The 12,500-nt window shown below is 37.5% G+C and overlaps 1 protein-coding gene across 2 annotated transcripts in view; it reads right to left on the reverse strand.

The window, feature by feature from the left end:
* The window catches only part of LOC106869092 (protein VAC14 homolog), a 221,149-nt gene that overhangs the window by 178,654 nt on the left and 29,995 nt on the right, over window positions 1–12,500 (reverse strand). For both annotated transcript variants that reach the window (XM_089357704.1, XM_089357705.1), the window contains exons 11-14: window positions 12,289–12,354; window positions 9,056–9,282; window positions 6,972–7,146; window positions 5,348–5,466 (exon numbers count right to left, since the gene is read on the reverse strand). In XM_089357704.1, coding sequence (XP_089213830.1) covers window positions 5,348–5,466; window positions 6,972–7,146; window positions 9,056–9,282; window positions 12,289–12,354 — 587 coding nt within the window. The remainder of the gene's footprint in view (window positions 1–5,347; window positions 5,467–6,971; window positions 7,147–9,055; window positions 9,283–12,288; window positions 12,355–12,500) is intronic.

Genomic DNA, 12,500 nt, shown 5'->3' on the forward strand with positions numbered 1-12,500 from the left:
TAAAGTGGTTGGCATTAGGAATGGCATCCAGCCATAAAAACCATGCCACAGTAGGCATAGGAGCACAGTGCAATTCTTGGACCCATCAAATCCTCTGAAAGTGAGCTTGCTAAGTAACTTGCAAGGCAAGAAAAGAACAGAGAAAAAGGAAAAAGCACCCTTGACTAAAAGGGAGGGAATATTTGAGAAATGGGGGCAGTAGTTTTATTCCGTATATACATAACCATATAGTCATAACATAAATACCTTATACAACGCTATTTAACATAAGTATTCTACGTCAGTGGCGCATACACGCAGACTCTTTTCTCCAATGATCAGTAATATTTTTCTTATATTGTCTCTAGGCCACCCAATGGCCACTAAATAAAACTGAAAAATCAATGTTCAATCTCAAATTTAATTCAAACTATAACAAAGATAAATCTAATAATACACAATGGCCTCCTTATTTCTGGTGTCTTGTATTTTAAATATCATAATTGATTTTTATAGATATACAGATGTCACCATGACCCACTAAAAACTTGTGTGGCTCACCTTGTGCATTGCTATGCTCTGTATAATAAGCTGGTTTTAAATCTTATGTAAAGTCAAGAATTTACCAAACCAAACCAAACCAAACTAAACTAAGCCAAGCCAAACCAAGCTGAAAGTAATTCTAGAGTACTGAAATTCAACTCAACTCTCTTTTTAGTTATTTTGTCCATATTGTCAACATATGGCTTCTGATAAAGATACAGTAGATAATTAGTTCTATCGGGTAGACGTAACTGTAGGAAGTTGTTCAGAAAGAAACTATTTACAACTGAAACATCTTGAAGAGTCATCGTGACTTAGTTTAGCTGACAAGATGAAATGATGGCAAGCTGGAGTAGATTTTCAGCTATAACACTACCAGATGAAACTAGAATACTGCAAGATCTACAACAGCTATCAGAGATACCGAAGCCTACCAAGGCATGACTGGTTCATATCCCAAAATGTGCCACACATCCTGTGTATTTCCCCACAACTGGTTATTTCTGAATAATTATTTGCATTTCCCAAAGTGATTTACTGCATGTCATAATCCCAATGGACATATAGAGGTTGCTGCTGCTGTTGTTGTTGTTGTTGTTATAGTTGTTTGAAGCCAATTATTAATACTTTGAAATGTTTATGATTAAAACAGCCAATACAATAGGAATCATGACCTAAAATTATAGGTTACACAGACACACGCACACATATACATTTATATATACACACACATTTATATATATACACACACACACACACATACATACACACATATATTAAATCTTGCATTGGATATACGGTATTGTTCCTGTGGTATTCCACCCTTATGTATCCATTCTTACTATAATGTGCATTTATATATACATATATATATACGGTTTTCGGTGCAAACCATTTTGTTATATGGTGTTGGGTTTTACAATCCTGTAAATAATAATAATGGGGCATATAAGCCCTCGACAGAAAAAAAGAAGGTTTTCCTCTCTGCATGGGACTCGAACCCACATCCCTTTGTTAACATGACTATGTTACTATTATTACCATGTTAACAAAGGGATGTGGGTTCGTGTTATAGGCAGATGTGGGTTCAACATATAGGCAGAAAATATATATATATATATATATATATATATATATATATATATATATATATACGCATACATAATGCCGGTGACACGAAAAAAGCACCATTTGAACGCAATTGTTTCCAGCCTCGCCTCAATGGCACTCGTGCCGGCGGCACGTGCACAAAACATTGGACTGATTCCTGTGCAGGTGGCACGTAAAAAGCACCATTTGAACATGGCCGTTGCCAGTACCGCCGGACTGGCCCTCGTGCCGGTGGCATGTAAAAACCACCCACTACACTCTCGGAGTGGTTGGTGTTAGGAAGGACATCCAGCTGTAGAAACTCTGCCAAATCAGATTGGAGTCTGGTATAGCCATCTGGTTCGCCAGTCCCCAGTCAAATTGTCCAACCCATGCTAGCATGGAAAGTGGACGTTAAATGATGATGATAATATATTAATAATAAAAGGGTAAAATTAATTAATTAATTAATTAATTAATTAATAATTAATAATTTTACCAAGTAGATCTTTATGGTAGCAGAAAAGTAATTTTAACTCCCATTTCTAAACTTGGTGCATGGTGAAGCAATTAGCTAAACCCCTAATTATAATTATATATATATATATATATATATATATATATATATATATAACGTGAGAGAGTTAGGGGTTGGGGGTACAACCCACTAAGGGATAATATATATATATATATATATATATATATATATATATATATATATATATATATATATACATGCATACATATATATACATACATACATATATAAACATACATATATATACATACACATATATACATACATATATATATACATATGTATATGTATATATATACACACACACACATACATACATACATACATATATATATATATATATATATATATATATATATATATATATAAAACGGGCTTATTTCAGTTTCTGTCTATCAAATCCATTCACAAGACTTTGGTTGGCCTGAGACTATAGAAGAAAACACTTGCCCAAGGTGCCATGCAAGTGGGACTGAACCCAGAGCCATGTGGTCAGGAAATAAACTTCTTACGACACAGCCATGCCTGTGTGTGCAGCTATGTGTGTCTTTGTGTGTGTTTAGTATGTGTGTGCGCGCACGAGCCGTGTGCGTGTGTGCAATTAGCTAGAAATTCATATCAGCTGTATTAAGTAAGGGACATAACTCTCTTTGTTCTACTTATCAAATGAAACTGACGTTGGAATATGTGACTCTAGGTACAGCATACAAGTAATATGGAATATATTAATTAAGTAACGGGGCTAACGTAGCATCTTCCACGTGTCCACTCCATTTGCTAAGAATAGTAGCCAAATCCCTCTCAAATTACACCCTACAGACGACCCAAAGCCTTGTGGGTGGATCTGCTAGATGGAAAGTGAAAAAAGCCTGTCACACAAACACGCACGCGCGCACACACACACATACAAATAACCGTCCAACAATCATGGAAGATGAATGTTAAATATATATATATATATATATATATATATATATATATAGATAGATAGATAGATAGAGAAGGCCAGTCTATGGGATTACCCTGGGTTTCACGTCCATAAAGTGCTTAGCTAGAGAGGCCCTAAATGTCTTATGGATGTGAAACCCAGTGTAATCCTATATACTGCTCTATAGTTCTATATACTGCTCTGTGATAATCCTATATACTGCTCTATAATCCTATATTCAGCTCTGTGATTCTTTTTCGGATTTATGATTTACCGACGATACATACATACATATATATATATATATATATATATATATATATATACATATATATATATACACCGTATGTAAACAAACAAGTTTGTTTTCGAAGCACTGAAATGTATGGTAGAACAAGCAGAAAGATAAATTTTATTCAACGCATAGATATAAAGGATAAAATCCTTTTCCTTTTTAAAAGCAGAAAAACGGATTTTATCCTTTATATCTATACTGTTCAGTATCTATGCATCATATATATATATATATATATATATAATTAAGATTCCGTTGAATTAGGTACTTAAGTTGAGGTGCCTTGCTAGGTCAGTATAATCCATACACCTAAACAATATTAATTGAATATTAAATATCAAGACTCTGTGCAGGAGTGTTTGTACCTGATATTCCTGGACTCTTGAATCAGCCAACCCATGCCAGCAAGGAATGCAAATATTAAATGTCAATAATGATGATGATGATGATGATGATGATGATGATGATGATGATGATAACTTTATTTCTCTTTTTTTTTTCATAGCCCTCCATAGTTTAATGAGCTGTTTGATTGTCTAACTCCATTTCCAGTAACATTAAATGGATGAGACAAATTTGATGCCAGTTTCCCATAGGCACCTTTTTGCCATCATATCATCATTATCGTTTAATGTCCGCTTTCCATGCTAGCATGGGTTGGACGATTTGACTGAGGACTGGTGAAACCGGATGGCAATACCAGGCTCCAATCTGATTTGGCAGAGTTTCTACAGCTGGATGCCCTTCCTAACGCCAACCACTCCGAGAGTGTAGTGGGTGCTTTTACGTGTCACCCGCACGAAGGCCAGTCAGGCTAGTCTTCACAAGTTGAGTTTCATGTCCAATGAAGGAGACGACGTTGGCACGGGGGCCAGTCGTCGAATTTATTTCGATTTCACTTGCCTCAACAAGTCTTCGCAAGCAGAGTTTAGTGTCCAATGTAGAAAAGGTGTGCATAAGTGGGCTGGCTACACCCCTGGCAGAGGTCTTGGATTTAGGTCTCACTTGGCTTGCCGAGTCTTCTCACGCACAGCACATTTCCAAAGGTCTCGGTCAGCAGTCATCGCCTCGGTGAGGCCCAATGTTCGAAGGTCTTGCCTCACTACCTCAGCCCAGGTCTTCCTGGGCCTACCTCTTCCACGGGTTCCCTCAACTGTTAGGGTGTGGACTTTTTCATGCAGCTATCCTCATCCATTCTCACCACATGTCCATACCAGCGCAATCGTCTCTCTTGCACACCACAACTGATGCTTCTTATGTTCAGCTTTTCTCTCAAGATACTTACACTCTGTCGGGTATGCACACTGACATTACTCATCCAACAGAGCATACTGGCTTCATTCCTTGCGAGCTTACGCATGTCCTCAGCAGTCACAGCCCATGTTTCACTGCCATGTAGCATGGCTGTTCGTACACATGCGTCATACAGTCTGCCTTTTACTCTGAGTGAGAGTCCCTTTGTCGCTAGCAGAGGTAAGAGCTCTCTGAACTTTGCCCAGGCTATTCTTATTCTAACAGCTACACTTTCAGCGCACCCACCCCCACTACTAACTTGGTCAACCAGATAGTGGAAGCTATCAGCTACCTCTAGTTTTTCTCCCTGGAATGAGATAGAAGTTGTTTCCTGTTTGTTTACAGTGTTTATTGCACCTGAACATCTGCCACATACAAAAACTAACTTCCTAGTTAACCTGCCTTTGATATTGCTGCACCTCTTATGTGTCCATAGCTTGCACCGGGTACATCTTATAGAGCTACTACCTACTCCTTTTCTACATACTGAGCAGGGCCATCTACCTATATATATATATATATATTATGCGAGTAAGACAAGAAACTAATCATTACCACAACACACAACCACCAAACACACCATTCAAAAAGCAATTTTGTGTTACAATGGGAAATAAAAACGTACAATATACCAACCAATAATATCTCATTGATAAAACACAGCAAAAAAATAAAAGGATACAATGTTTCTAGAAGATCACAGGCATGCTCGTAGTTCTGTGTGAGATAACAGAGTGATACAGTGGCTACAGGACCATGACACCAGGATTTGTAGAGGCAAGTGAAAAGGGAACAGCTCTCCTGAAACAGAATAACAGAATGCAAATATTTAATTGAATGGAACAAGATTTTCTTTTCATAGATTAGAAAGTATCATATTATCATAATTATCATTTTCAATGAAGCTTCATCATCATCATCATCATCATTGTTGTTTAATGTTTGCTTTCCATGCTAGCATGGGTTGGATGATTTGATTGAGGACTGGCAAGCCAGGAGGCTGCACCAGGCTCAAATCAGATCTGGCAAGGTTTCTACAGCTGGATGCCCTTCTTAATGCCAACCACTCTGAGAGTACAGTGGATGCCTTTTACGTCCCACCGGCAAGGTCGGCACTGGCATCAACCATGCTCGAATGGTGCTTTTTACGTGCCACCAGCATGGGAGCCAGTCAGGTGGCACTGGTATAAACATTATTTTCTTCTTATGCATTACTATTATAATTGCTAGCTCACCAGGCAAAATGTTTAGCGGTATTTTGTCTGCCGCTATGTTCTGGGTTCAAATTCTGCCAAGGCCGACTTTCCCTTTCATGGTCAATAAATTAAGAACCAGTTGTCTACTAGGGTCAATGTAATCGGCTTAACCCCTCCCACCAAATTTCAGGCTTTGTGTCTATAGTAGAAATAATAATAATAATAATAATAATAATAATAATAATAATAATAATAATAATAATAATTATTATAATTATTATTATTATTATTATTATTATTATTATTATTATTATTATTATTATTATTATTATTATTATTATTCTTCTTCAAATTCTACTGAGGTCAACTTTGCTTTTCATCCTTTCAGGGTCAATAAAGTACCAGTTGGGCACTGGGAGCAATGTAATCGACTTAACCCTTCCCTGCAAATTTCAGGCCTTGTGCCTATAGTAGAAAGGATTATTATTATTATTATTATTAAGGTGGTGAGCTGGCAGAATTGTTAGCCTGCTGGACAAAATGCTTAGTGGCATTTCATCCGTCTTTATGGCCTGAGTGCAAATTCCATCAAGGTTGACTTTTCATTCTTTCAGGGTCAATAAAATAAGTACCAGTTATTCAGCACTAGGACTGATGTAATCAACTTACCCAACTCCCTCAAAATTGCTGGCCTTGTGTCAAAATTTGAAACCACCACCATCACCATCACTATTATTATTATTATTATTATTATTATTATTATTAAGAAGGCAGTGAGCTGGTGGAACTGTTAGCATGCTGGGCAAAATGAATAGCGACATTTCAACTTTATGTTCTGAGTTCAAATTCCATTGAGGTCGACTTTGCCTTTGATCCTTTCAGGGTTGATGAAATAAGTACCAGTTGAGTACTGGGGTTGATGTAATGGACTCATCCCCTCCCCCAAAATTGCTGCCCTTGTGGCAAAATTTGAAACCATTATTATTATTATTATTATTATTATCATTATAGTAGAAAGGAACATTATTATTATTGTTGTATTTGGGGATGGTCATTATTATGATTATTTCCTAAAGAAAGGAAAAGAAATGACAAAGCAAATGGTTATACCGGTGTTTTTAAATCTTTAAGCTGGTTCCGCAACTCAAAGAGTTCGGTTGATGTGAGTAAAATAGTGTTGAGTGTTTGCACCATGATGCACGCAAAGGATGCATCCTCTTCTTGCATTAGTATTTCAGACAGCGTTCTATAGATGTCTTCTGCATTTAGCTGCAACGCCAGTTGTCTGAAATGGTAAAACAAATTCAAAGCTTTATTTACATTAAAATTTAATCTTTACTTTTACCTTTCTCATCTTGGCAAGTGTCTTATATAATTTCTGGGCTTACCAAAGCCTGGAATTTGGTAGACAGAAACGTGTGTGTGTGTATATGTGCGTGTGAGTGTGTAGATATGTATGTGGAAGTGTTACATTGTGTAATACTTCTATGCATCAATAAAAAAAAAACACATCTGAAACAGCCATATTGAACCACAATCCATCTGTTGTTATTTATTTATCATTCACCTTACTAGCAACCTGCAATTTGCTGGGATCTGGAGTCTTTTCTGTGCAGTACAATGGGTGCAGTGTTTGTACCCATATGTGACTTTGAGGGCTTGTATATTCAGTCAGCCATTTGCGATTGTACATAGAATTGGAGGTCTTCAAATATTGTTTGTACACGATAGTGATCTGACTTTGGTGCTTTACTATTTAAGGACCTAATTCGCTTGAATCCTGACATTTTCATACATATACATACATGTGTGTGTGTGTGTGTGTGTGTGTGTGTGTGTGTATACATATGTATGTTTACTTGTGTTTGTGTTCATAATGATATCTGTGTATATGAATTTGTACTTCTGTCTGTGAGTATTCATTATAGTAAATGATCTTGTTCTGATGTTTGTAATCTAGTGGTTTGATGCCAGCAATTATGTCTCCTCTACTCAACATTCTGCTGTTCTACACTATAGTATCTCACCTTACCCCTATTCTTCTTTCTCCTTGTCTTCCTCAAAAGCTTTATACCTTGCCATTCCTTTTCTCTCACCATCAATTTAACATAAATAATTTAATGTTTATGACATTACCCATATTATATATGGTCATGCTTCTGTACAGTTTCACTCTCTCACTTGAGGGTCATCACACATTCCATATATTGATATTTTCTCTGAACCAAATTTTTAATTTTTAAGTTTTAATGCACCTGAAAATAACTTAATTTTTCATGATGTAATTGGTGTATTCATCAATAAAAATGTGTCTGAAACAGCTGTAATGAATTTCAACCCATTTGTGCTCTTTTCTCATGTACAGGGTGTCCCAAAAGTCACTGATGGGTTTCAATTTTTAATAACTTCCTTAACTTTACAAATAAATGCATGAAATTTCGATACAATATAAAAGACTGAATGGAAATTAATTTGCATAAGTCAAATTTTACAACACCACTACATCACATATGAAAAATGACATCGCTTAAATGGCAGCCATTTTCAGCTTTGCACACCCGTGCTCTTTCCAAAACTTGCACCATAACACCCTCAAGAGTTTCCGATCCCACTTCTCTGATTTCTCAATTGATGTTCTTCAGTTGTACCAGGGTCTCTGGTTTGTTGATGTAAACCCTCTCTCTCAGGTATCCCCACAAGAAAAAATTCGGGTTAGTCAAGTCTGGGGAACATGAAGGCCAGTTGACATTGCCGTAGCGGGAGATTATTCTCTCTCTAAATCACTGCCGTAGCAACTGCATTGTTTCTCTCTTGTGGTATGAGCAGTTGCTCCATCTTGCTGGAACCATGTGTGAGGTTCCTGCAGACCTGACTAGCCAGGAGGAGGAGGATCATGATCATGATGATGACTTACAAATTTGTCTGTGCTGGTGGTGTTGGTGGTAGTGATGATGATGACAAAACAGAGGGGTATCTGAAAACTATTGGAGATCAGATCAATTAACACAGTTATCTTTTAATGAAAGATGAAGTGTCAGTGACACAAAAGCTGCCAAAATATGATGGCAATGTCAATGAGAAAACATGTATGCAAAGACACACACACATACACACATGTACAAACACATACATATACAAACGCACATACACCCATATGCAAACACTCAGATATGCAAATATATCAAGACCCTTACCGTAGTATAAAGGTCCCTTTTTCTTCCAGCAGGTTTTGTTCACGATGAAACAATTGAATGAGTTCTCTCATGAATTTATCAAAGTAGTGATTAAGACTAGTGAGGACCTTTGTGTTAGCACTCTTGTCTTCATTCCTGGATGTTTCAGTGCTGTTACTGGGTTTTGCTTGTTTGCCAGCTGGATTGGACGAAATTTCAGCAAGAGCTTCAAGATCAAGAAGTACAACCTGCAAAAGTAATTCATTACATATATATATAGAGAGAGATTGCTACATATGTTTCCACAAAGCACATGTACTTTGTGGAAATGTACATAGAAATGCATTAAAGTATTTATGACTTTCCATTGAAAAGTTCATGTTATTACTACATTAATCCTATGTTATAGCAGCACCGGACTAATAACTATCCCATAAAATTACTCTTGAAGATGGGAATAGTAAACAGTAGCTAGAAAAAGTAGCATAGAAGCTTTTTATGAGAGCACTCAAAAATGTTTCCCATAAACGAACTTAAAGGATATATATATATATATATATATATATATATATATCATGGCATTCCATCGATTATGACGACGAGGGTTCCAGTTGATTCGATCAATGGAACAGCCTGCTCGTGAAATTAACATGGAAGTGACTGAGCACTCCACAGACATGTGTACCTCTAACGTAGTTCTCGGGGAGATTCAGCGTGACACAGAGTGTGACAAGGCTGGCCCTTTGAAATAAGAGGTACAACAGAAACAGGAAGAAAGAGTCAGAGAAAGTTGCAGTGAAAGAATACAGTAGGGTTCACCACCACTCCCTGCCAGAGCCTTATGGAAATTTAGGTGCTTTCGCCCAATAAACACTCACAACACCCGGTCTGGGAATCAAAACTGTGATCCTATGACCACGAGTCCACTGCCCTACAATGAGTATATAGGGATAAATTATCCAAGTGGGTGCCGTAAGAGCTCTGAGATTAAGTCCAGATTCTGACTAACTGCATTAAGTAGTAAAAAGCACCAAGGATGGTTTATAGTGAGCAATCCCACTGTAATTCTTCTGATGGGTAAATTCAGTTTTGCTTCACTAGATTATAAATATTTTTGGGAGTGCAAATCCAAAATAATTGCAAAGAATATGGAGACTGTTATATCTTTAAATTCTCTTTCTAATTTAACAGTTAATTATACAGCATAATAAGTAAGTTACAATGACGAACACGTGTGTGTGTGTTGTGTGCATGTGTGTATATATATATATATATATATATATATATATATATATATATATATATATACACACTATGCTAGAAAGAGGTCATCAACGACCCAACCACAAAGAAAAATCATGTTCTACAGAAAAAAATTCAGCAAAACGCATATATATCTGTATACATGATGCTAGTAGTCTCTCATAGTTCAAGAAAGATGGTTCTGCAATTTCTTGAATAACCTACACAGATGATTTGTTTATAGCAATCAAATATATGTGCTGTACATTAAGCACATTCTCCCCATCAAATTGTCATTGCCTGAACAGGTGCATGGTGTACCACATGTCAGGTATCAAAGTGATTGTAGAGCAAGTATGGAGTATTTTGCTCAAAAACACAATGCACCACCACCCTGTCCAGGAACTGAAACCACAATCGCACAATTGTGAGTACAACACCCTAACCACTAAGCCATGTGCCCTCTCATATTCCCTCTTTCATGCTGGAAGAGACTGGGTTTGTTCAGACTGTGATGGAAAGGAGAAAGGGCTCTTCTAGTTTCAAAATGTTCAATACACCCACCTTCTAGTACCTCGAGGGTATACCTAGATATATTGTTTCCATTATTCCTTCTCCCTTCTCTGCTGGAGTACCCATGTATTTCCTCCACAGCAAGACACATGTTCCTGTCTTTCAGACACAGAGCCAACTTCCTCAATATTGCACTCTACTCTGTCAAAGAGCCTTGTTTTGCAAATTACTTTGTTACCTTACTAGTGCCGGTGCCATGGAAAAAAGCTCCTGGTACACTCTGTAAAGTAGTTGGCATTAGGAAAGACATCCAACCAGAGAAACCTTGCCAAAGCAGACAGAAACCAACACATACCTCAGGCTGGCAGGATCCTGTTGAACCATCCAATTCATGCCAACATGGGATACAGGCATTGAATGATGATGATAACAATAGTGACATATATGTGACCCACCTACCACAACAGAATTAAGAATTTTAAAATGGAAGTGCCACATAAAAAGCATTGGTGTGGGTGCTGATGTTACATAAAAAGCACTGGTTATGGTGCTATAAAAAGTACTGGTGATGGTGCCACATAAAAGGTATCCAGTACACTCTGTAAAGTGGTTGGCATTAAGAAGGGTATCCGGCCATAGAAACCAAGTCAAAACAGACTATGGAACCTGGTGTGGGCCCTGGCCTTGCCAGTTCCTGTAAAGCCGTCCAACCCATGCCAGCATGGAAAATGGACATTAAATGTTGACGATGATGACATACCATACATCACAACATTACTCTTATGACTTCATCAGGATTTGAGGGGTTAACAAAGAAAGGACACAAAACTTATGAATAATGCATTTTCCGAGACACCCAAACATTAGTAAGAATTTTATTCTTTAAACCCTTAAATTATATTTTTAAAAATCTGCAATGCACGTAGATACATTCCCCTGGATGTATTGTTTGAGAATCACTATTTTAGATCATTGGTCTGCTTAGTCAGTACTTGTTGTTGTTGGCATTCCGTCGCTTACGACGTCGAGGGTTCCAGTTGATCCGATCAACGGAACAGCCTGCTCGTGAAATTAACGTGCAAGTGGCTGAGCATTCCACAGACATGTACCCTTAACGTAGTTCTCGGGGATATTCAGCGTGACACAGCGTGACAAGGCTGGCCCTTTGAATTACAGGCACAACAAACACAGGAAGTAAGAGTGAGAGAAAATTGTGATGAAAGAGTACAGCAGGGTTCGCCACCATCCCCTGCCGGAGCCTCGTGGAGCTTTTAGGTGTTTTCGCTCAATAAACACTCACAATGCCCAGTCTGGGAATCGAAACCGCAATCCTATGACCGCGAGTCCGCTGCCCTAACCACTGGGCCATTGCGCCTCCACCTTAGTCAGTACTAACCCAGGGTTAAATAACAACTAAATAGATCTACAGCAAAAATATACATGAGATATAGTTTTAAAGAAATAAACAAACATTTGATGTTTCTAATTTTTTTACCTACCTCATCAGAAGGGTCTTTCAGGGTTTGAAGGAATAAAGGGAAAAAGTCATCAATATACTGGAATGTCTGAAAGAGAATGGTGACAATAAAAATCACATAAGTCATGAATATAAAAACAGCAAAAATCATAATTAGTCAATCTGGCACTGGCACTCAGTCAATTACTAAGATGAGGGTTCCAGTTGAGTCGGTCAATGGAACACTCTGCTCAT

The sequence above is a fragment of the Octopus bimaculoides genome, chromosome 9 (assembly GCF_046866305.1).
Source record: "Octopus bimaculoides isolate indiv1 chromosome 9, ASM4686630v1, whole genome shotgun sequence".
Taxonomy (NCBI): Eukaryota; Metazoa; Mollusca; class Cephalopoda; order Octopoda; family Octopodidae; genus Octopus; species Octopus bimaculoides.